General features: G+C 39.1%; 1 protein-coding gene across 1 annotated transcript in view; it reads right to left on the bottom strand.

Annotated features, from left to right (window-relative positions):
* Positions 1–23,769, bottom strand: part of SYCP2L (synaptonemal complex protein 2 like) — a gene marked incomplete at its 5' end in the record, with an annotated part of 59,177 nt that overhangs the window by 20,914 nt on the left and 14,494 nt on the right. Inside the window, 7 exons of the mRNA XM_082664792.1 lie at positions 1,286–1,433; positions 2,494–2,542; positions 10,030–10,111; positions 10,208–10,265; positions 11,127–11,224; positions 11,702–11,795; positions 13,365–13,507. Of these exons, the coding sequence (XP_082520918.1) occupies positions 1,286–1,433; positions 2,494–2,542; positions 10,030–10,111; positions 10,208–10,265; positions 11,127–11,224; positions 11,702–11,795; positions 13,365–13,507 (672 nt within the window). The remainder of the gene's footprint in view (positions 1–1,285; positions 1,434–2,493; positions 2,543–10,029; positions 10,112–10,207; positions 10,266–11,126; positions 11,225–11,701; positions 11,796–13,364; positions 13,508–23,769) is intronic.

Genomic DNA, 23,769 nt, shown 5'->3' with positions numbered 1-23,769 from the left:
GCTGAAGGCATTTCAACTGCTTGCAAAATAAAGACTTAAATGTTTAAATCATTAAAATCTTTGGGAGTAACATGTCAACAAACTGAGAACTAATGGAAGAATTAAACCAGGAAGTTTATTTTAAAATATAAATTCAAAAAAGCATACATTTGCAGGAAGTCAGAAGAGCCCAGATTTCAAGCTTAGTTCATAATAAACATCTTGCAACAAATCTGCAACCGATGAAAAAAGATCCTAAATTTTTACCCAAGATTCATATAAAATGTTTAGAAGTCCTTGAAATTTTTATTGAAAGTGGTTCACATACTAGTAAACCACTGGTTTATTCTTCTCATATTTCAGAAAGGAGTTTTTTGAGAAATAAAGGCGGTTGAAAGAGATCAGCTTGTTTCAAGCTTACACCATGAGGGCACACGGCAGCCCAGACAAAATTTACTTACTTCATCTTTCTCAAGGTCACTGCCACTACTGAGGGGGAAAAGTGGCAAGGCTAGAATGGAAGGGAATAAGAGTACAGTGGGTAAGTTTGCTTATAAGAAATACCCAAATACACACTAGAAGCAATTCCCACTTCCCACAGCTTGCTGAAATGTCTAGCTCTTATGATCTAATTACCCACCTTTGTTCCTCACTACCCAGCATGAATTCTCTGCTCCAGATCCTGTTCTGAATGCTGTTCTCACGTCTTTCTAGTTTTACCTAATTAGAATGCTTCCCCTTCTCCACACCTCTTCAAATCCTACTCTTCTCCCAAGGATTAGCTGAGGTCCCACCCAGCTCTTCCTTGAAGCTTTTCCTGATTTCAGCTTACGCCAGATTCCTCTTATCTGAACTCCTTACTCCATTTATCCACGGCTCAAATTTAACAATTATTGGTCAATTCCATATTCTTTCATACTGTTTTACATATGTACATTTTCCCTTTCCCATCTACAAGGGAAGGAGGACCACATGATCACATCTCTTTGGCACCCACTGCTCCCATCACGTATTGAAAAATTAATATCTGATAATTTATTTGAAAAGTGACTGGAAAGAAAACACACACCAAACTTACTTTTTTTTTTTTTTTTTTTTTTTGTGGTACGCGGGCCTCCCACTGCCGTGGCCTCTTCTGTTGCGGACCACAGGCTCTGGACGCGCAGGCTCAGCGGCCATGGCTCACGGGCCCAGCCGCTCCGCGGCATGTGGGATCCTCCCTCCTGGGCAGGGGCACGAACCCGTGTTCCCCGCATCGGCAGGCGGACTCCCAACCACTGCGCCACCAGGGAAGCCCCAAACTTACTTTTTATGTTACTTCTGGTTCTTATCTTTTTTCTATTAGTATATGACTTTAGGGATTTCCTTTTTTGGTTACTGGTCCAAGACAGTTCACTGGCACTAGTACTTGAGTCTTCATTACTCTCCGAGAAGAGGTGTTTCCTATAATTAGACTTTTACAAACACAGTGATAAATGAGAACTATTAAAAGGACGTTAGTACCATTTATGTGCAATTAAACATATGACTATGAAGTTAGACAAAAGAGAAATAACTCCTTCTTCTAGAAGACTGGGCTTTCTTCCATAATGAAAGGGCACAGAAGTAAGGAGAAGGGAGAAAAAGAGGATGATTATTTCATTAGTTCTCCACCAAGCGGCTATAGTAAAAGAGACACAATCCTCTCTCATCAAATACTTGTAGCTGTAGAGATGGTAGATAACTTTCCAAAAGCTGATGCACCTGACTACTGGGCCAACACTAACTTCAAAACACTAACCCATAGGACTGAGAACCACCGCTAAAAGAAAGTCAGAAAGAGCTTTAATTTGTTTGAAGCCCATGATCTCTTATTTTAGAAAAATTAATTTCATTTACTGTCTATACATTTTTTTTTAACGTACTGACAATAGACTTAAACTCTGCTTCCCAAAGCAAGAACAACAACGGAGAGATGGAAACGGGCACACACAGGAACAAAACCACGTCACTGACTCAGAGCAAAAAATTTCTTTTCAATTCATTAACACTTCTGATTCTATTCAGAGTAAATCTCAGCTGCTAGTAGGTCTTTAATATTTCTCTTCTACTTCATAATCTTTTTTTTTTGTTTAACGAAGCAAGAACAGACTTTTGGCTCAAGGCCTAATACAAGGAAAAGTACAATTCAATATAACTTTGTTATTCTCCGTCATATTTATTTGGGGGCTTACCAACTATTTGTTACAACTAATGCTGACTTTCCATTTCAAAGTGAAATGCTTTATGCATATGGGTGATTCACTTTGGTGTACAACAGAAACTAACACAGTATTGTGAAGCAATTATACTCCAATAAAGATCTATTAAAAAATAAAAATAGAAGTGAGGAAAGAAAAATAAATAAATAAAACAAGCTTAAGATAAATTTAACTGAGAAACAAAGAGCAGAGTAATGGTAAAGTTTGAAGATGGTATGCAAATAACTAAAACATGGGAAGGACTGCCCCAAAACAATGAAAGTGATTCCATTACCGACATCCTTGTTTCTTGCTTTCTGTCACCCTCCAAAGCAGAATCTTCCCTAAAAGCAAAATACATTGAATTAATGGAACTGTTTCACCAACATCTTCTCCTTTCCCAACTTCACAGCACTTTTTCTTTCCTTTTACACGTCCTTTGATTGTGAGCCCAACTCATGGGAAGTACCCCATTCTGAGACAAACTTCCTACCTTGCAATCCATCTCCATACATCTTCTGCCTGCCAACAACTGGCTATTTAACACAAAACAAAACTTTATTGAGCCCTTCTCTGTCAGGCATCCAAAGAAGAGGCTGGCAGGGTAACGTCAGCAAGTAAGCAGTGAGTGTGACAATGATACAGAGCCGTGTTTCCCGCCTGGCTCTGCCTTAGAATCAGCTGGGTGCTAAAAAGGCAAGCTTTTCTTGATGATTAGTGATGTTGAGCATCTTTTCATATACTTATTGGCCATTTGTATATCTTCTTTGGAGAAATGTCTATTCAAGTCCTTTCCCCATTTTTTTTAATCAGGTGTTTTTTTTTTTGCTACTGAATTGTAGGAGTTCCTTATATATTATACTTCAGATATTTACCCCTTATCAAATACAGTTTGCTATTGTCATAAAACCAAAAGACAAGTCTTTCTATTTGCTACCATATAGAAAGAAACTTGATTTTTTTACGTTAATCTTATATCCTTTGATTTTGTTAAAGGGGAGTTGTTTAATGGGGACCAAGTTTCAGAAAGATGAAGATGAAAAAGCTCAGGAGATGGATGGTGGTGATGGCTGCACAACAACGTGAAGGTACTTAATGCCACTGAACGGTACACTTGAAAACGGTTAAGATGGTAAATTTTACATTATGCCTATTTTATCACAATTTTTTAAAAGTTATGCTAACACATATATATGGAATTTAAGAAAAAAAAATGTCATGAAGAACCTAGGGGTAAGACAGGAATAAAGACACAGACCTACTAGAGAACGGACTTGAGGATATGGGGAGGGGGAAGGGTGAGCTGTGACAAAGCGAGAGAGAGGCATGGACATATATACACTACCAAACGTAAGGTAGATAGCTAGTGGGAAGCAGCCGCATAGCACAGGGAGATCAGCTCGGTGCTTCGTGACCGCCTGGAGGGGTGGGATAGGGAGGGTGGGAGGGAGGGAGACGCAAGAGGGAAGAGATATGGGAATATATGTATATGTATAACTGATTCACTTTGTTATAAAGCAGAAACCAACATGCCATTGTAAAGCAATTATACTCCAACAAAGATGTAAAAAAATAAAATAAAATAAAATGCCTATAAAAAAAAAGTTAGTCTTACACTGTTAGTTTGTGTGTGTTTAGTCTTGATAGAGATACAGTAGGAAAATCAAATAGCTAGTTAAAAATCCCACTAGGGGATTATAGATAGACAGGGAACTTCAGGGAGCTTTGGGAAACCATTGTAAGTTAATGATCACTCAAGAAAGCAATGGAAAATCATGAAACAAAGCAGGCTTGCTTAACAACGAAACTAACAACAAAAATATACATCAAGTCAATGATGTCTGCATCCTGCTGGTTGAGGTAAGTTAATGATCCCTAGGACATGCTCCTCTGCACATGCTAAAAACAAAAATATAAGGGAAAGGTGACATTCCAAAGTAGAAGACCCTCATTACACTGAAACCTGAGATGACTTACCATATTTTAGCATACATTATCATCCTTCTGCTGATTTGAATAGCGCCATGACCGTCCTGGTTTGACCACTAGGGACAAGAAAACTCCCCTGTCCGACATGGAGGAGGAGGTGATGAGGGAAGCTTGATGTCTACTCAAGAATGAGGAAGAAAGTGGATTTCTTCCCCCTCCCCACTTTTCCTTTGTTTATAAAAACGTAACCCATTAAGTGCTAGGAGCAGAGCCCTCTCGCACCTCTTGTACCCCTCACAAGCCTCCTATACTAATAAACTCTTTCTTTACCTGTCACTCTGCCTCTTGCTGAATTCTTTCTGTGCTAAGAACCTATGCTCTACTGAGTCCCGAAATGCATTCTGCGGTTTCAGTCTGAATTTATAAGCAGCTACAGGTGCTGTTTTATTCCAACATGAAAGAGCTAAAAAGCTCTGAGCAGTACCCAAGATTTCTTTGCAATACTGGCATCTGAACGTCCCTTTTAATTGAAGTACTCATTTGCAGAACAAAAAAACAGAGACCCGGAGATGAACAGATTACTCCAGTCAGGAATCTTTAACTCAGAGTCTGTGGTGTTACTGTTAGATGCTCTAGGGGAATTATGTACCCTCCATAAGTCCAAGACCTACCCTTCTGCTCTATGTGGAAATATTCCGTAGGACCAAGCATGCAGCCCTTTCCCAAAGCCGAATCTGGACCTCCAGGAGCAAGAGCAACAATGTTCCATGCCTCTCAGAATGAGAAAAAGGATTCTCAGATTCAAGTGGGGCTGAAGAATTCTCTCACTGCTGAACGGAGGATCAGACAGGCACAGAGAGTGGCAGCAGGTTACTGGGAAGGCACAGCCCCGGCAGGGTTGCCTTACAGCAGCACACATCCAAACCATGCTGGAAGCCCCTGCCAGCGCCCCACTCCTTCTGAGGCAGATGTGAGAGGAAGAGGTGAAGTCGGAAGAAACCTGGATTGCTCCAAGGATCTTAAAAAATGAGACACTGGGGCTTCCCTGGTGGCGCAGTGGTTGAGAGTCCGCCTGCCAATGCAGGGGACACGGGTTTGTGCCCCGGTCCAGGAGGATCCCACATGCGTGGAGCAGCTGGGCCCGTGAGCCGTGGCAGCTGAGCCTGTGTGTCTGGAGCCTGTGCTCCGCAACGGGAGAGGCCACAACAGCGAGAGGCCTGCGTACTGCAAAAAAAAAAAAAAAAAAAAAAAAAAAAAAAAAAAAAAAAGCCTGGACAAGAAAGTGTGATGGGAAGGAAGTGTAGGGGTAGGGCAGGTTTCTACCCTCTTCTAGTTGAAAGAGATCCTTGAACAATGAATGGCTAGCTATAGCGATGGTATAAAAACACTACTTTTTCTTTCCTGGCTCATGGCCTGACAGAAATGTAGGCTCTATTCCTGGCTTAGAACTCTCTCTTCTTTTTTTTTTTTCAGAAGGACATCAGCTCAGCTTTTATTTATTTATTTATTTCTGGCTCTGTTGGGTCTTCGTTTCTGTGCGAGAGCTTTCTCTAGTTTTGGCAAGTGGTGGCCACTCTTCATCGCGGTGCACGGGCCTCTCACTGTCGCGGCCTCTCTTGTTGTGGAGCACAGGCTCCAGACGCACAGGCTCAGTAGTTGTGGCTCACGGGTCCAGTCACTCTGCAGCATGTGGGATCCTCCCAGACCAGGGCTCGAACCCATGTCCCCCGCACCGGCAGGCAGACCCTCAACCACTGCGCCACCAGGGAAGCCCCAAAACTCTCATTTTTTTAAGGTCAAGAAAGAACAAATTTCACAGTATGACAGAGTGCTTTAAACTAACATCATAAAAGGAGAAACAGCACTGTTCATATATAAATTGTAAACCCTTAAAGCCCAAAACCAATATAGGCTGACACAGAAAAACAATAGGAGAGATATCTAGTAACTCACAGAAGAAGAATGGTATTGGGGAGGTGGAGCCACAATAACATATAAAAATTAATGAAGTAAATAAAGGAAATTATAACACACTGAGGACCCTCTGGGGGATTGTGTGGTTCTGTCAGAGGAATGAAGAAATAGCCCACATCAGTATTGGATCTGTTCATTCATTCATCAGTCCATGCATCAATGAAATTGTATTACTGAACCTCCTGACAAAAATGTCTAGCAACTAGAACCCTCAAAGATTGGGACTTTGCTGCAGTCCAGTGGTTAAGACTCTGCACTTCCAATGCAGGGGGGTGTGGGTTCGATCCCTCGTTGGGGAACTAAGATCCCACATGCTGCATGGCACAGCCAAAAAGAAAAATAAATCAAATAGAACCCTCAGAGACTGCTGGGAGGAATGTAAAATGCTGCAAAGACTTTGGAAAACATTTTGGCACTTTTTAAAAAAGTTAAACATATACCAATCATGATCCAGCTATCCCATTCCTATATATTTACCCAAGAGAAAAGAAAACACATCTCCATACAAAGACTTACACATGAATCCTCAGGGCTTTACTTGTAACAACAAAAACCTGGAAACTCAAATGTCCATCAGCAGGAGAATGGATAAACAAAATGTGGTATATCCATACAGTGGATACACTATTCTCCATACTACTCAATAATATAAAAGGATAAACTGTTGATACATGATGAATCTCAAAATAATTACACGGAATGAAAGAAGCTAGAAAAAAAGTACTTATTGTTTGGTTCCATTTAAATAGATTTTTAAAACTACAAACTCATCTATAGTGACAGAAAGCAGACCAGTGATTGCTAAGGGTCGGGGTGGGAATGCAGAAAGACAGGAGGGAGGGGTTTCAAAGGGGCAGGAAGAAACTCTCGGAGATGACGGATACGGTCCTTATCTTGATTGTGGTGATGGTTCCTGGGTGTAGACATATGTCAAAAACTGTATGTCACAGATGGAAAAATCTTCAACAAAATACTAGCAAACAGAATCCAACAGCACATTAACAGAATCATACACCATGATCAAGTGGGGTTTATCCCAGGGATGCAAGGATTCTTCAATATACACAAATCAATCAATGTGATAAACCATATTAACAAATTGAAGGAGAGAAACCATATGATCATCTCTACAGATGCAGAAACAGCTTTTGACAAAATCCAACACCCATTTAGTAGGCATAGTGGGAACGTACCTTAAGATAATAAAGGCCATATATGAAAAACCCACAGCTAACATTGTTCTCAGTGGTGAAAAACTGAAACCATTTCCTCTAAGATCAGGAACAAGACAAGGCTGTCCACTTTCACCACTATTATTCACATAGTTTTGGAAGTTTTAGCCACAGCAATCAGAGACAAAAAAGAAATAAAAGGAATCCAAATCAGAAAAGAGGAAGTAAAGCTGTCACTGTTTGCAGATGACATGATACTATACATAGAGAATCCTAAAGATGCTACCAGAAAACTACTATAGCTAATCAATGAATCTGGTAAAGTAGCAGGATACAAAATTAATGCACAGAAATCTCTTGCATTCCTATACACTAATGATGAAAAATCTGAAAGAGAAATTAAGGAAACACTCCCATTTACCATTGCAACAAAAAGAATAAAATACCTAGGAACAGACCTACCTAAGGAAACAAAAGACCTGTATGCAGAAAACTATAAGACACTGATGAAAGAAATTAAAGATGATACAAACAGATGGAGAGCTATACCATGTTCTTGGATTGGAATAATCAACACTGTGAAAATGACTATACTACCCAAAGCAATCGACAGATTCAATGCAATCCCTATCAAACTACCAATGGCATTTTTCACAGAACTAGAACAAAAAATTTCACAACTTGTATGGAAACACAAAAGACCCTGAATAGCCAAAACAATCTTGAGAAAGAAAAATGGAGCTGGAGGAATAAGGCTCCCTGACTTCAGACTATACTACAAAGCTACAGTAATCAAGACAGTATGGCACTGGCACAAGAACAGAAATATAAATCAATGGAACAAGATAGAAAGCCCAGAGATAAACCCACGCACATATGGTCACCTTATTTTTAATAAGGGAGGCAAGAGTATACAGTGGAGAGAAGAGAGCCTCTTCAATAAGTGGTGCTGGGAAAACTGGACAGCTACATGCAAAAGAATGAAATTAGAACACTCCCTAACACCATACACAAAAATAAACTCAAAATGGATTAAAGACCTAAATGTAAGGCCGGATACTATAAAACCCTTAGAGGAAAACATAGGCAGAACACTCTATGGCATAAATCACAGCAAGATCCTTTTTGACCCACCTCCTAGATTAAGGGAAATAAAAATAAACAAATGGGACCTAATGAAACTTCAAAGCTTTTACACAGCAAAGGAAACCATAAATAAGATGAAAAGACAACCCTCAGAATGGGAGAAAATATTTGCAAATGATGCAACTGACAAAGGATTAATCTCAAAATATACAAGCAGCTCATGCAGCTCAACATCACAAAAACAAACAACCCAATCCAAAAATGGGCAGAAGACCTAAACAGACAGTCCTCCAAAGAAGATATACAGATTGCCAACAAACACAGGAAAGGATGCTCAACATCACTAATCATTAAAGAAATGCAAATCAAAACTACAATGAGGTATCACCTCACACTGGTCAGAATGGCCATCATCAAAAAATCTACAAACAATAAATGTGGGAGAGGGTGTGGAGAAAAGGGAACACTCTTGCACTGCTGGTGGGAATGTACATTGATACAGCCACTATGGAGAACAGTATGGAGGTTCCTTAAAAAACTAAAAATAGAACTACCATACAACCCAGAAATCCCACTACTGGGCATATACCCTGAGAAAACCATTATTAAAAAAAAGTCATGTACCACAATGTTCATTGCAGCACTATTTACAATAGCCAGGACATGGAAGCAACCTAAGTGTCCATCGACAGATGAATGGATAAAGAAGATGTGGTGCATATATACAATGGAATATTACTCAGCCATAAAAAGAAACGAAATTGAGTTATTTGTAGTGAGGTGGATGGACCTAGAGTCTGTCATACAGAGTTAAGTAAGTCAGAAAGAGAAAAACAAACACAGTATGCTAACACATATATATGGAATCTAAAAAAAAAAATGGTTATGACGAACCTAGGGGCAGGACAGGAATAAAGATGCAGATGTAGAGAATGGACTTGAGGACACTGGGAGGGGGAAGGGTAAGCTGGGATGAAGTGAGAGAGTGGCATGGACATATATATACTACCAAAGGTAAAATAGATAGCTAGTGGGAAGCAGCCACACAGCACAGGGAGACCAGCTCGGTGCTTTGGGACCACCTAGAGGGGTGGGATAGGGAGGGTGGGAGGGAGACACAAGAGGGAGGCGATATGGGGATATATGTATAGCTGATTCACTTTGTTATAAAGCAGAACCTACACACCATTGTAAAGCAATTATACTCCAATAAAGATGTTAAAAAAAAACTGTGTCAAAAATTTGATGTTAAAGTATACATCCAATTGTACACTTTAAATATGTACACTTTATTTTATTTCAGTTATATCTCAATAAAGCTGTAAAAAAAAAATCACAGGTATGACCCATTCTTCAGAGGCCTACATGGAAAGTGGCAATAAAACAATGCCAAGTAATACATGTTTTCTGGCGAGGGATATTCAGTGTTCTGCTACAGAAAACTACATCACCGAAGATAACATTGGGACTATAATGGTAGAGACGCATCGGTCAAGAGAACTTTCCAGCCCTGCTCAAATCATTCTGCAGAAAACTGCACACAATGTTCTCTCCTTGTGTGGAGCACAACCAGATGCAAAAAAGGGGGAAAAACCTAGACAGTTGAATTGTAATTAATGAGTCACATTAACAGCAATCTACACGCTTTATGAGTTTTGAAAATCACGTACCTAGATGTATCATTTAATTCAGGAACCTGCATTTTTGCTGGTGGTTCTTGTAAATCTAAAGAATATTCGAGTTTTGAAGTAACTTCCAAGCATGAAAATGAAAAACAAAAATTATTAAGCATCTCAAGTAAACATTTAAATATACCATTCAAGTCTTATGACAGAAAAAAAATCTGACCTTTTTGTGTATCATCCAGTTTCGATTTTTCAGGTGAATTATCAGCTGTATTTGTTTGCTGCAGGAAAAACATATATACCTAAGTTTAACTATGTTGTCTTTGAAATTTTTTACAATTCCAAAGAAAAGCATTTAAAGAGTAGGGTATCAGGCTCTTTGTTCATTAGATTTAGCTCCAAATGACTGTTGGCTGTTCCAGAAACGTCAATATCTACCCTCAGAAGATTTGCCACCATCAAAGACAATCACAGAGTGTCTCAGAGTTACTAAGGGAAACATCAAAGGAAGACTTACAAAAATGTCTTCAACAGCATCATAATTGTCGAGTTATGTACGAGTTCCCAAAAAGACAATCTATCTGGAGGAATAATCTTTGGTGTATTTGTTTTTAAAAAAATCATAACACTGTCACATTTCTGTATAATGTGTGCATGTAATCAAACATAAGAAAATGGACTAAACACCAATACAGGCCAAGCAGTGTGTTAGGTGCTTTATGTATTTATGCTTTTAATCCTAAGACGGCCACACTGTAAACCAGCTATTACCTTTGCTTTACAGATGAGAAACCTCAGGCTCAATGATGTTAAGTAATTTTCCCAAGTTCCCATAATCACTAAGTGAAAACCAGGTCTGATTCCAAACATTAAGCTGCTTTTCCCAAACTCAGTCTCCAGATCCCAAATGAAGGAATGAGGCAAAGCCAGCCAAGTGACACATTCCGCGGGAGAGCCAAGATGAGTGAAAGTCGAGAAAAAACAAACACGGCAGGCAAAAGTAATTTAAAGGAGGGGATAGTGAAAAAAGAGAGAGATGGTTGACCAGGAGAAAATGGACAACAAGCCAGAGAGTCAGCCTCCACCTGCCAGCATCCTGGTGGATACAGTTCAGAATCCTGTCCCCAGTTCCCTGTACTCACAGTAGGCTCAGACGGGTTATTTAAGGGGAGAGTTGTTGGGCAATTGTTATCTTCAGCACTGGTTAACTCTGCCAGCTCGGTAGATTCCTTGGCTTGGTCTATACACATTAAGAAAAGAGCAATAAAGAATGGTAACAATAACCATACACAATGCTGCGTACACCCTCCAAATGCTCTTCATGAGATTCATACTGCAAGTACATCACCATCTTTTGGTAAGAGCTGGTAATTAGGACCTGCTATGGGCACCTTGGAAAACTGCTTTTGGGTCTAAATCATAAGAGATATGTAACCTGTGCAGGGCCAGCTTCATGGGTAGACAGGGCCCTACACACTTGCCTCCTGCCACCCCATCATAATTTCTCTTTTGTCATTTCCAATTGACCCAAGACAAACTGTATCAGGTGGAGAAAATAATTCAAGGTTTAATCAGCAACTTTTCTTTCTCCAAAGGTATAATAACACATTAATTACTCCTATATGACCAAAGGTTTTCAGTGACCTCTTTCAAGTAATATTTTATCATTGCTTCTCTATGCAATCTAGGTAAGAAATTTTGTTATTTCCCAATATACCTGTCTCTCTTTCGTGGCTGCTAGGAATCTCAGTGTCTTCTTTCTCAAACTCACCAGAACGGTCTGAGGAGATTTTCGTCTGGTCAGGCCTCACCTGAAATGAAAACCAAAAATCACATGATTTTTAAAAGCAGTAATCCTTTTAAAAATTTATTATTAACAGACCTAAAGAGACATAGACAGCAATACAATAACAGGAAGGGACTTTAATACCCCACTTACATCAATGGATACATCACTCAGATGGAAAATCAATATGGAAACATCAGCCTTAAATGACATGTTAGATCCAATGGACTTGACATATACATAACATTCTACCCGAAAGCAACAGATTACACATTCTTCTCAAGCACATATGGAATCCAGGATAGATCATATATTAGGTCACGAAACAAGTCTTAATAAATTTAAGAAGACTGAAATCATATCAAGCATCTTTACCAACTACAGTGGTATGAAACCAGAAATCAATTACAAGAAGAAAAGTGGAAAACTCATGAATCCATGGAGATTAAATAACACGCTTCTGAAAAACCAACAAGTCAATGAAGAAATCAAAAGAGATTAAAAAAAACTTTTGGCAAATGAAAATGGAAATGCAACATACCAAAACTTATGAGGTGCAGCAAAAGCATTTCTAAGAGGGAAGTTCATAGTGATAAATGCCCACATCAGAAAAGAAAAGAAGGACTTCCCTGGTGGTCCAGTGGTTAAGATTCTGTGCTTCCAATACAGGGGGCACAAGTTCGATCCCTGGTTGGGGAACTAAGATCCCGCATGCTGTGCAGAGTGACCAAAATAATAATAATAATAAAGAAAAGAAATAACTCAAATAAACAACATATCTTTACACCTCAAGGAACTAGAAAGAAAAATAAATGAACCCAAAGTTAGTAGAAGGAAGCAAATGAAGAACAGAACGGAAATAAACAAAAGACACTGAAAAAACAATAGAAAAGATCAATGAAACTAAGAGCTGGTTCTTTGAAAATATAAACAAAATTGACAAACATTTAGCTGGATTCACATATATATGTGTGTGTATCTATCCATCTATATTTAAAACAGCATATTATTCAGCCATAAAAAAGAAGCAAATCCTGCCATTTGCAACAACATGGGTGGACCTTGGGGGCATTATGAAAAGTGAAATAAGTCAGACAGAGACAGACAAATACCGTATGATCTCACTTGTATGTGGAATCTCAAAACCAACAACAAAAACAAGCTCATAGATACAGAGAGCAGATTGGTGGTTCCAGAGGAAGGGGTTGAGGGTAGGCGAAATGGGTGAAGGGGGTCAAAAGGTACAAACTTCCTGTTATAAAATGAATATGTCACGGGGATGTAAGGTACAACATGGTGACTATAGTTAATACTATATTGCATTTTTGAAAGTTGCTCAGAGACTAAATTCTCTAAATTTTTTTGGTTCAAAAAAAGACTTCTAACAATGGTGATAGTTGTCAACTAGTCTCATTGTGGCGATTTTTTCACAATATATGCAAAAATGGAATCATCATGATTTACACCTGAAACTAATATGTTTTAGGTCAATTATATCTCAATTTTTAAAACCCCAACATGGAAATGTAAGAGACAGGAAATCATACTAAAACATATTTACTGATAAATAATCAAGAAGAATTAAACATGCCACCTGTTTGTCATCTCCTAAAGCTTTAATGGAAGCTTGTGCTATGTTGAATTGCAATTCAAAATGAATTTCTATTTTCATCACTTCTTTGTTTCTGATATTAATAGGCTTCTTCAGGTAAATTTTGAGCATCTTCATCTCAGTTTCTAGCAAAAATAAAGTATACCAATGTAGATCAACATACTGAAAGGTTATATTTTTAAATTTTATAATTTTAAATAACTGCACTGGGATATTTGTTCACTGTCCAGATTCTTCCACAATGAGAAGTTGAAAAGAAATTACTTGAATAAAGTTACTCTGAAATTATTTTTATTAGATGCACATGTGTGTTTTTACACACACACACACACACACACACACACACACACAAATATGTTTAAGCAGTTAATCTAGCAGAGATAGAAGTAACTTAGTAGCATAGCAAATGAGATATTTTGTCTTCTAAAATTCAATCCATTTTTTAAAGAACATTTGTGAATACAAAGCTATCATCTGTAACAGGTATTTTACTTCTCAATATATTAAGCACAACACTCATTCTCATTCTATCTGTCTCTCTCAGATCCCCATCCTTTCTAAAATTCAAAATAAAATCCACTGTTCTCAATATACAAACTGGAATAATCCACACTCATCTCAACAGATTCCACTTAAAGAAGAGAAATGGAAACATCCTCCAGAGAGGCCTAATTCTCAGACAACAGTCTCCTTGAGGGCCTCCTACCAGGACATCAGCCCTTTACTGACAAATAGTAATTGGTTTTAGAAGAGAAAATAGTTTAGACCACAGTTCATAGCGAGCCCAAGAATAAGCCACAGGAAGTACAAGCTGTGTTGGAAGCAGCAGGGGTGAAAAGAGTAAAACCCATGAAAGAGCAGGCAAAGCTCAGGGTCCCAAACTGATGAGCATGAAAAGAGGAAAAAAGAGACACACCTGGGTCTAGATCTGTGGCCAGTGGTACTCGAAATGTGGCTAGTACAACATGAATTGCATTATAAGCATAAAATACACACTAGTTTGTGAAGACACAGTACCAAAACAGAGAAGGTAAAACATCTCATTAATTGTTCATATTGATTACATGTTAAACTGTTAATATTTTGGACATACTGAGTGAAATAAATATATATTATTAAAATTAGTCCACTTGAAAAAAACTTTTTAATGAGGCTACTAGAAATTTTTTTATATATGGTTCAGATCCTATTTCTATACAACAGTGCTGGCCTCTAGTAAAGTTCAACAATCCCCCAAATGCTGATCTTACTGGACGTTCAGTCACTGCAGAGAACGTCTCTAAATCCCTGCAGCAAAAGTAATTCTAAACAAGGTCTGAAAATGTAAATAGCTAGTTGGGCTGTGGGGCTCCGTACAAGGGCAAGAAGAAATAGCCCGAGGGCTGCCCTCAACAGGCTCCTAAAACAGTCAACCCCTTAGCAGGAAGGGCTCGGCACACAAAAGGCAAGTCTTGCTTGTAGTGTTTGCTACACAAGCCTCAGTTGCCTCGGCTATAAAACTAAAACATCACACCTACTTCCTCCTGCTACTGTGAGGCACTTTATGAATTTTAAAGTCTCCCCAAAACGTGATATATTTATGAAGTGTAGAATATTAAGTTTGGCAAGTTGGTTACTGAAAATCACCTCAACAGCAAAGTTCAGGTTCAGAAACTTAAAATATGTAATGTTAGGGGTACCACAGTCAGAAAATCCATGGAAGTCTATAAAAATATTAACTTCAGAATAAACACCAATGATATTTTGCATACCTTAAGTGAACAGTAACAGGTAATGACTATATAAACTAAGTTACTCTTAACTTATGATTATATTGAATTTACATTTCTAGTAAGATGTTTATAAATCCCTTTCCTTTACTACAGATAGGAGACACCTCCAACTCAACGTATACTATCTTTCCAATGTTGTGACTGTAAAACTGCTCGTTTGTGCTTCTTCCCATCTGTGACACCATAAGAAATATATATTTGATCTTGGCCTTTGTTCCTGACACAGAGCTTCTGAAACTCATTTTAAGTGATGGGGTGCTGGGAGCATCTTTTGTTCTAATATTTGGTCTTTGACCCTGGTTCCTGACACCAGAGCTTCTAAGACCCTTGGAATGCCCGGGGTGATGAGTATTTTATAAGTTAATGAGGTGACTGGGGGTTAGAGGACTGGGGGTTGGAGGACTTAAGGATGGGGACTGGTCAAAAACTTGCACAAGCCTCTTAGATAGCCTCATCCACCAGAGGGCAGACAGCAGAAGCAAGGAGAACTACAATCCTGCACCCTGTGGAACAATAACCACATTCACAGAAAGACAGACAAGATGAAAAGGCAGAGGGCTATGTACCAGATGAAGGAACGAGCTAAAACAGAAAAACAACTAAATGAAGTGGAGAAGGGCAACCTTCCAGAAAAAGAATTCAGAATAATGATAGTGAAGATGATCCAGGACCTCAGAAAAAGAATGGAGGCAAAGATCGAGAAGATACAAGAAATGTTTAACAAAGACCTAGAAGAATTAAAGAACAAACAGAGATGAACAATACAATAAATGAAATGAAAAATATACTAGAAGGAATCAATAGCAGAATAACTGAGGCAGAAGAACGGATAAGTGACCTTGAAGACAGAATGGTGGAATTCACTGCTGCGGAACAGAATAAAGAAAAAGAATGAAATGAAGTCAGCCTAAGAGACCTCTGGGACAACATTAAATGCAACAACATTCGCATTATAGGGGTCCTAGAAGGAGACGAGAGGGAAAGGACCCGAGAAAATATTTGAAGAGATTATAGTCAAAAACTTCCCTGACATGGGAAAGGAAATAGCCACCCAAGTCCAGCAAGCGCAGCGAGTCCCATACAGGATAAACCTAAGGAGAAACACTCCAAGACACATAGTAATCAAATTGGCAAAAATTAAAGACAAAGAAAAATTATTGAAAGCAGCAAGGGAAAAATGAAAAATAACATACAAGGGAACTCCCATAAGGTTAACAGCTGATTTCTCAGCAGAAACTCTACAAGCCAGAAGGGAGTGACATGATATACTTAAATTGCTGAAAGGGAAGAACCTACAACCAAGATTACTCTACCCAGCAAGGATCTCATTCATATTCGATGGAGAAATCAAAAGCTTTACAGACAAGCAAAAGCTAAGAGAATTCAGCACCACCAAACCAGCTCTAAAACAAATGCTAAAGGAACTTCTCTAAGTGGGAAACACAAGAGAAGAAAAGGATGTACAAAAACAAACCCAAAACAATTAAGAAAATGGTAATAGGAACATACATATCGATAATTACTTAAACATGAATGGATTAAATGCTCCTACCAAAAGACACAGGCTTGCTGAATGGATACAAAAACAAGACCCATATATATGCTGTCTACAAGAGACCCACTTCAGACCTAGGGACACTTACAGACTGAAAGTGAGGGGATGGAAAAAGATATTCCATGCAAATGGAAATTAAAAGAAAGCTGGAGTAGCAATATTCATATCAGATAAAATAGACTTTAAAATAAAGAATGTTACATGAGACAAGGAAGGACACTACAAAATGATCAAGGGATCAACCCAAGAAGAAGATATAACAATTATAAATATATATGCACCCAACAAAGGAGCACCTCAATGCATAAGGCAACTGCTAAGAGCTATAAAAGAGGAAATCGACAGTAGCACAATAACACTGGGGGACTTTAACACCTCACACCAATGGACAGATCATCCAAACAGAAAATTAATAAGGAAACACAAGCTTTAAATGACATAATAGACCAGATAGATTTAATTGATATTTATAGGACATTCCATCCCAAAACAGATTACACTTTCTTCTCAAGCGCACACGGAACATTCTCCAGGATAGATCACATCTTGGGTCACAAATCAAGCCTCAGTAAATTTAAGAAGACTGAAATCATATCAAGCATCTTTTCTGACCACAACGCTATGAGATTAGAAATCAATTACAGGGAAAAAAACGTAAAAAACACAAACACATGGAGGCTAAACAATACGTTACTAAGTAACCAAGAGATCACTAACAAACTCAAAGAGAAAATCAAAAAATACCTAGAGACAAATGACAATGAAAACACAACAATCCAAAACCTATAGGATGCAGCAAAAGCAGTTCTAAGAGGGAAGTTTATACAAGCCTACCTCAAGAAACAAGAAAAAATCTCAAATAAACAATCTAACCTTACACCTAAAGGAACTAGAAAAGAACAAAAAAACCCCAAAGTTAGCAGAAGGAAAGAAATCATAAAGATCAGAGCAGAAATAAATGATATAGAAACAAAGAAAACAATAGCAAACATCAATAAAACTAAAAACTGGTTCTTTGAGAAGACAAACAAATTGAGAAACCTTTAGCCAGACTCAGCAAGAGGGAGAGGACCCAAATCAATAAAATTAGAAATGAAAAAGGAGAAGTAACAACTGACACTGCAGAAATACAAAGCATCCTAAGAGACTACTACAAGCAACTCTATGCCAATAAAATGGACAACCTGGAAGAAATGGACAAATTCTTAGAAAGGTATAACCTTCCAAGACTGAACCAGGGAGAAATAGAAAATATGAACAGACCAATCACAAGTAATGAAATTGAAACTGTGACTAAAAATCTTCCAACAAACAAAAGCCCAGGACCAGACGGCTTCACAGATGAATTCTATCGAACATTTAGAGAAGAGCTAACAGCCATCCTTCTCAAATGCTTCCAAAAAGTTGCAGAGGAAGGAACACTCCCAAACTCATTCTATGAGGCCACCATCACCCTGATACCAAAACCAGACAAAGATACTACAAAAAAAGAAAATTACAGACCAATATCACTGACGAATATAGATGCAAAAATCCTCAACAGGGCTTCCCTGGTGGCACAGTGGTTGGGAGTCCGCCTGCCGATGCAGGGGACATGGGTTCGTGCCCCGGTCTGGGAAGATCCCACATGCCGCGGAGCGGCTGGGCTCGTGAGCCATGGCCGATGAGCCTGCGCGTCTGGAGCCTGTGCTCCGCAACGGGAGAGGCCACAACAGTGAGAAGCCCACGTACCGCAAAAAAAAAAAAAAAAAAAAAAAATCCTCAACAAATTACTAGCACATAGAATCCAACAACACATTAAAAGGATCATATACCATAATCAAGTGGGATTTATCCCAGGGCAAGGATTCCTCAATATATGCACATCAATCAATGTGATACACCATATTAACAAACTGAAAAAGAAAAACCATATGATCATCTCAATAGATGCAGAAAAAGCTTTTGACAAAATTCAACACCCATTTATGATAAAAAAAACTCTCCAGAAAGTGGGCATAGAGGGAACCTACCTCAACACAATAAAGGCCATATATGACAAACCCACAGCAAACATCATTCTCAATAGTGAAAAACTGAAAGCATTTCCTCTAAGATCAGGAACAAGACAAGGATGTCCACTCTCACCACTATTATTCAACATAGCTTTGGAAGTCCTAGCCACGGCAATCAGAGAAGGAAAAGAAATAAAAGGAATACAAATTGGAAAAGAAGTAAAATTGTCACTGTTCGCAGATGACATGATACTCTACATAGAGAATCCTAAAGATGCTACCAGAAAACTACTAGAGCTAATCAATGAATTTGGTAAAGTAGCAGGATACAAAATTAATGAACAGAAATCTCTGGCATTCCTATACACTAATGATGAAAAATGTGAAGAGAAATTAAGGAAACACTCCCATTTACCAGTGTAACAAAAAGAATAAAATACCTAGGAATAAACCTACCAAGGGAGACAAAAGACCTGTATGCAGAAAACTATAAGACACTGATGAAAGAAATTAAAGATGATACCAACAGATGGAGAGATATGCCATGTTCTTGGATTGGAAGAATCAATATTGTGAAAATGACTATACTACCCAAAGCAATCTACAGATTCAACGCAATCCCTTTCAAATTACCAATGGCATTTTTTACAGAATTAGAACAAAACATCTTAAAATTTGTATGGAGACAAAAAAGACCCCAAATAGCCAAAGCAGTCTTGAGGGAAAAAATCGGAGCTGGAGGAATCAGACTCCCTGACTTCAGACTATACTACAAAGCTACAGTAATCAAGACAACACAGTACTGGCACAAAAACAGAAATATAGAACAAGTCAGAAAGCCCAGAGATAAACCCACACACCTATGGTCAACTAATCTATGACAAAGGAGGCAAGGATATACAATGGAGAAAAGACAGTCTCTTCAATAAGTGGTGCTGGGAAAACTGGACAGCTACATGTAAAAAATGAAATTAGAACATTCCCTAACACCATACACAAAAATAAACTCAAAATGGATAAGAGACCTAAATGTAAGACTGGATACTATAAAACTCTTAGAGGAAAACATAAGAACACTCATTGACATAAATCACAGCAAGATCTTTCTTGATCCACATCCTAGAGTAATGGAAATAAAAACAAATATAAACAAATGGGACCTAAACAAACTTAAAAGCTTTTGCATAGCAAAGGAAACCATGAACAAGACGAAAAGACAACCCTCAAAATGGGAGAAAATATTTGCAAACGAATCAACGGACAAAGGATTAATCTCTAAAGTATATAAATAGCTCATGCAACTCAATATTAAAAAAATAAACAACCCAATCCCAAAAATGGGCAGAAGACCTAAATATTTCTCCAAAGAAGATATACAGATTGCCAACAAACACATGAAAGAATGCTCAACATCACTAATCATTAGAGAAATGCAAATCAAAACTACAATGAGGTATCACCTCACACCAGTTAGAATGGGCATCATCAGAAAATCTACAAACAACAAATGCTGGCGAGGGTGTGGAGAAAAGGGAACCCTCTTACACTGTTGGTGGGAATGTAAATTGATACAGCCACTATGGAAAACAGTATGGAAGTTCCTTAAAAAAGTAAAAATAGAATTACCATATGACCCAGCAATCCCACTACTGGGCATATACCCAGAGAAAACCATAATTCAAAAAGACACATGCACCCCAGTGTTCACTGCAGCACTATTTACAATAGCCAGTTCATGGAAGCAACCTGAATGCCCATCAACAGACTAATGGATAAAGAAGATGTGGTACATATATACAAGGGAATAATACTCAGCCATAAAAAAGAATGAAATTGGGTCATCTGTAGAGTTGTGGATGGATCTAGAGACTGTCATACAGAGTGAAGTTAAGTCAGAAAAAGAAAAACAAATATCGTATATTAACGCATATATGTGGAACCTAGAAAAGTGGTACAGATGAACCGGTTTGTAGGGCAGAAATCAAGACACAGATGTAGAGAACAAACACATGGACACCAAGGGGGGAAAGCGGCGGGGGGGTGGGGGTGGGATGAATTGGGTGATTGGGATTGACATGTACACACTGATGTGCATAAAACTGATTACTGATAAGAACCTACTGTATAAAAAATAAATTAAATTAAATTTAAAAAAAAGGGTTTGCTTACATATCAATGATATTTCTTGAAAAGAAAAAAAAAGGATGGGGACTGGTCGCCAGAAAGACCAAGGTATGGTTAGAGGGTTGGAACTTCCAGCTCCCCAACCTTCAGGGAGGGCAGAAGGGCCAGCGATTGAGTTAATATTCCATAATGCCTACATGATAAAGCTTCCGTAAAAACCGCCAAGCTATGGCGTTCAGAGAGCTTCTGGGTTGGTGAACACAAACGTTCCAGGAGGGCGATGCACCCCAACTCCTCAGAAACAAAAGCCCTTGCACTTGGGATCCTTCTGGATCTTGCCCTGGGTATTCTCTTCATCTAGCTGTTCATCTGTATCCTTTATTATATCCTTTATAATAAAATGGTAAATGTAAATGCATGCTTCCCAGAGTTCCGTGAACCATTACAGCAAGTTTCAAACCCGAGAAGGAGCTTGTAAAACCTCTGATTGGTAGCCAGTTGGTCAGAAGTACAGGGGTCAACCTGAGACTCGCAATTAGCATCTGAAGCGTGGGCAGTCTTCACTGTCCCTTCATTCTCCCAGTTTCACGGTGAAAGGCTCTCCTCCTCTTCTGCCACTTCCTTTACTGCCTAATCTAGCCCAAACTTCCCTTTCTCTAGTATGTAACAGGGGAAATTAAAAATAATAACGCAAGTGATTCTTGTTCATATAAATTCAAATTAATTGTGTCTGCGAAATGCAACAGTCTAGTCGTACATCTGTTTGTAAATTAATTTCAGCATTGCTTGTATCTGTGATTCTTTGGATTCTCCTGGTTATTACATCTTATTAATTTGCTCACTAATTAATGAAATCTTTTACCCACATTTATTTTATATTTGTAGGCGGGTCATGATTTTACCTTTTCAAAAATTACCCTTTAACAAAACACCAAAGTTAACTTATGTACACAGGAAATTCCAGCAAGGAACGCTCAGGGCTGAGGAAGGATTACCTTATCCTAAGTAGTCCCATGGGAGAACCTTCAAGTTAAGAGTTCAAGGCCAGGAAGGATGGATTTGTTCTTTCCAGGACTTGTATGATGAGAATCATGTTATCCATTATACTTTTCACCCTGGCCTTCAGGAAGCTAAGCACCAAATTTGTTTTTTTTTTTAATTGTACAACTTTATTTTATTTAAATTTATTTATTTTCTTCTTGGCTGCATGCGCCTTCATTGCTACACACGGGCTTTCTCTAGTTGCGGAGAGGGGAGCTACTCTTCGTTGCAGTGGGTGGGCTTCTCATTGTGGAGCACAGGCTCTAGGTGTGTGGGCTTCAGTAGTTGTGGCAGGTGGGCTGAGCAGTTGTGACTCGCGGGCTCCAGAGTGCAGGCTCAGTAGTTGTGGCACACGGGCTTAGTTGCTCTGTGGCATGTGGGATCTTCCCGGACCAGGGCACAAACCCATGTCCCCTGCACTGGCAGGCGGATTCTTAACCACTGAGCCACCAGGGAAGCGCTAAGCACCAAATTTGAATCTCCATGGTGGCCAGATCAACCTTCTTGACAGACATTTTTATTCTTGTTTGTGGTTCCAATTTTCTATTTCTATTATTTTGTTACAAATATGCAAGCTGCACTAAATCCTTTGTGAAAAGAACTATAAAATCCACATAATTGCATAGTATTTAGTTTTAACTCTTTAGTAAAGCAAATTACTTAAAAAATGATTACGTGTATTGAGTTACTTTCAAAACATCCATTTTTTAAGAGACCCAATTCAGGAATCCTGGTCAAGTGTGACTATATCTGAAATACTGAACTGGACCAATACCTTTCTTCTACCCACCCAGAAAAAGATCACTCCTGACTCCATGCCCCTCAACTCTACCTACCGAGAGGAGAAGAAAGGTGACGGAGATTTAAGAAGGGGGAGTCAGGGTTCCCCTGGTGGTGCAGTGGTTAAGAATCCGCCTGCCAATGCAGGCGACACAGATTCGATCCCTTGTCCGGGAAGATCCCACATGCCGCGGAGCAACTAAGCCCATGCACCAAAACTACTGAGCCTGTGCTCTAGAGCCCACGAGCCACAATTACTGAAGCCAGTGAGCCACAACTACTGAAGTCCGCGTGCCTAGAGCCCATGCTCTGCAACGAGAAACCACCATGAGAAGCCTGCGTGCAGCAATGAAGACCCAATACAGCCAAAAATAAAAATTAATTGATTTTTAAAAAAAGAAGGGGGAGTCAGGGCTGATATTTAAATAGTTTGTACATACCCAATTATTAGTATAAATATGTGGGAAAGGGAGGGCAGGTACTATAACCATTTTTAAAAATGGTGGTACAGGACTTCCCTGGTGGCACAGTGGTTAAAAATCCTCCTGCCAGGGCTTCCCTGGTGGCGCAGTGGTTGAGAGTCCGCCTGCCGATGCAGAGGACAAGGGTTCGTGCCCCGGTCCGGGAAGATCCCACATGCCGCGGAGCGGCTGGCCCGTGAGCCGTGGCCGCCGAGCCTGCGCATCCGGAGTCTGTGCTCCGCAACGGGAGAGGCCACAACAGTGAGAGGCCCGTGTACGGCAAAAAAAAAAAAAAAAGAATACTCCTGCCAATGCAGGGGACACGGGTATGAGCCCTGGTCCAGGCCACAACTACTGAAGCCCTCGTGCCTAGAGCCCGTGCTCCGCAACAAGAGAAGCTACCACAATGAGAAGCCCACTCACCGCAACGAAGAGCAGCCCCTGCTTGCCAAAACTAGAGAAAGCCGGCACACAGCAACAAAGACCCAATGCAGCCAAAAATAAATAAATTAATAATTTTAAATAAAATAAAAAAATAAAATTACAAAAAATAAAAAATTGTGGTACAAAACATAAAAATGGTTAACAAGGTAAATGTTAAGTGTGCGGTTCAGTAGTGCTAAGTATATTCACATTGCTGTAGAAGAGATCTCCAGAACC

Source organism: Grampus griseus (genome assembly GCF_964374135.1).
Source record: "Grampus griseus genome assembly, chromosome: 10".
In the NCBI taxonomy this organism is placed as follows: Eukaryota; Metazoa; Chordata; class Mammalia; order Artiodactyla; family Delphinidae; genus Grampus; species Grampus griseus.
The sequence above is the reverse complement of the archived record's forward strand: the minus strand, read 5'-3'. Positions and strand labels throughout refer to the sequence as shown.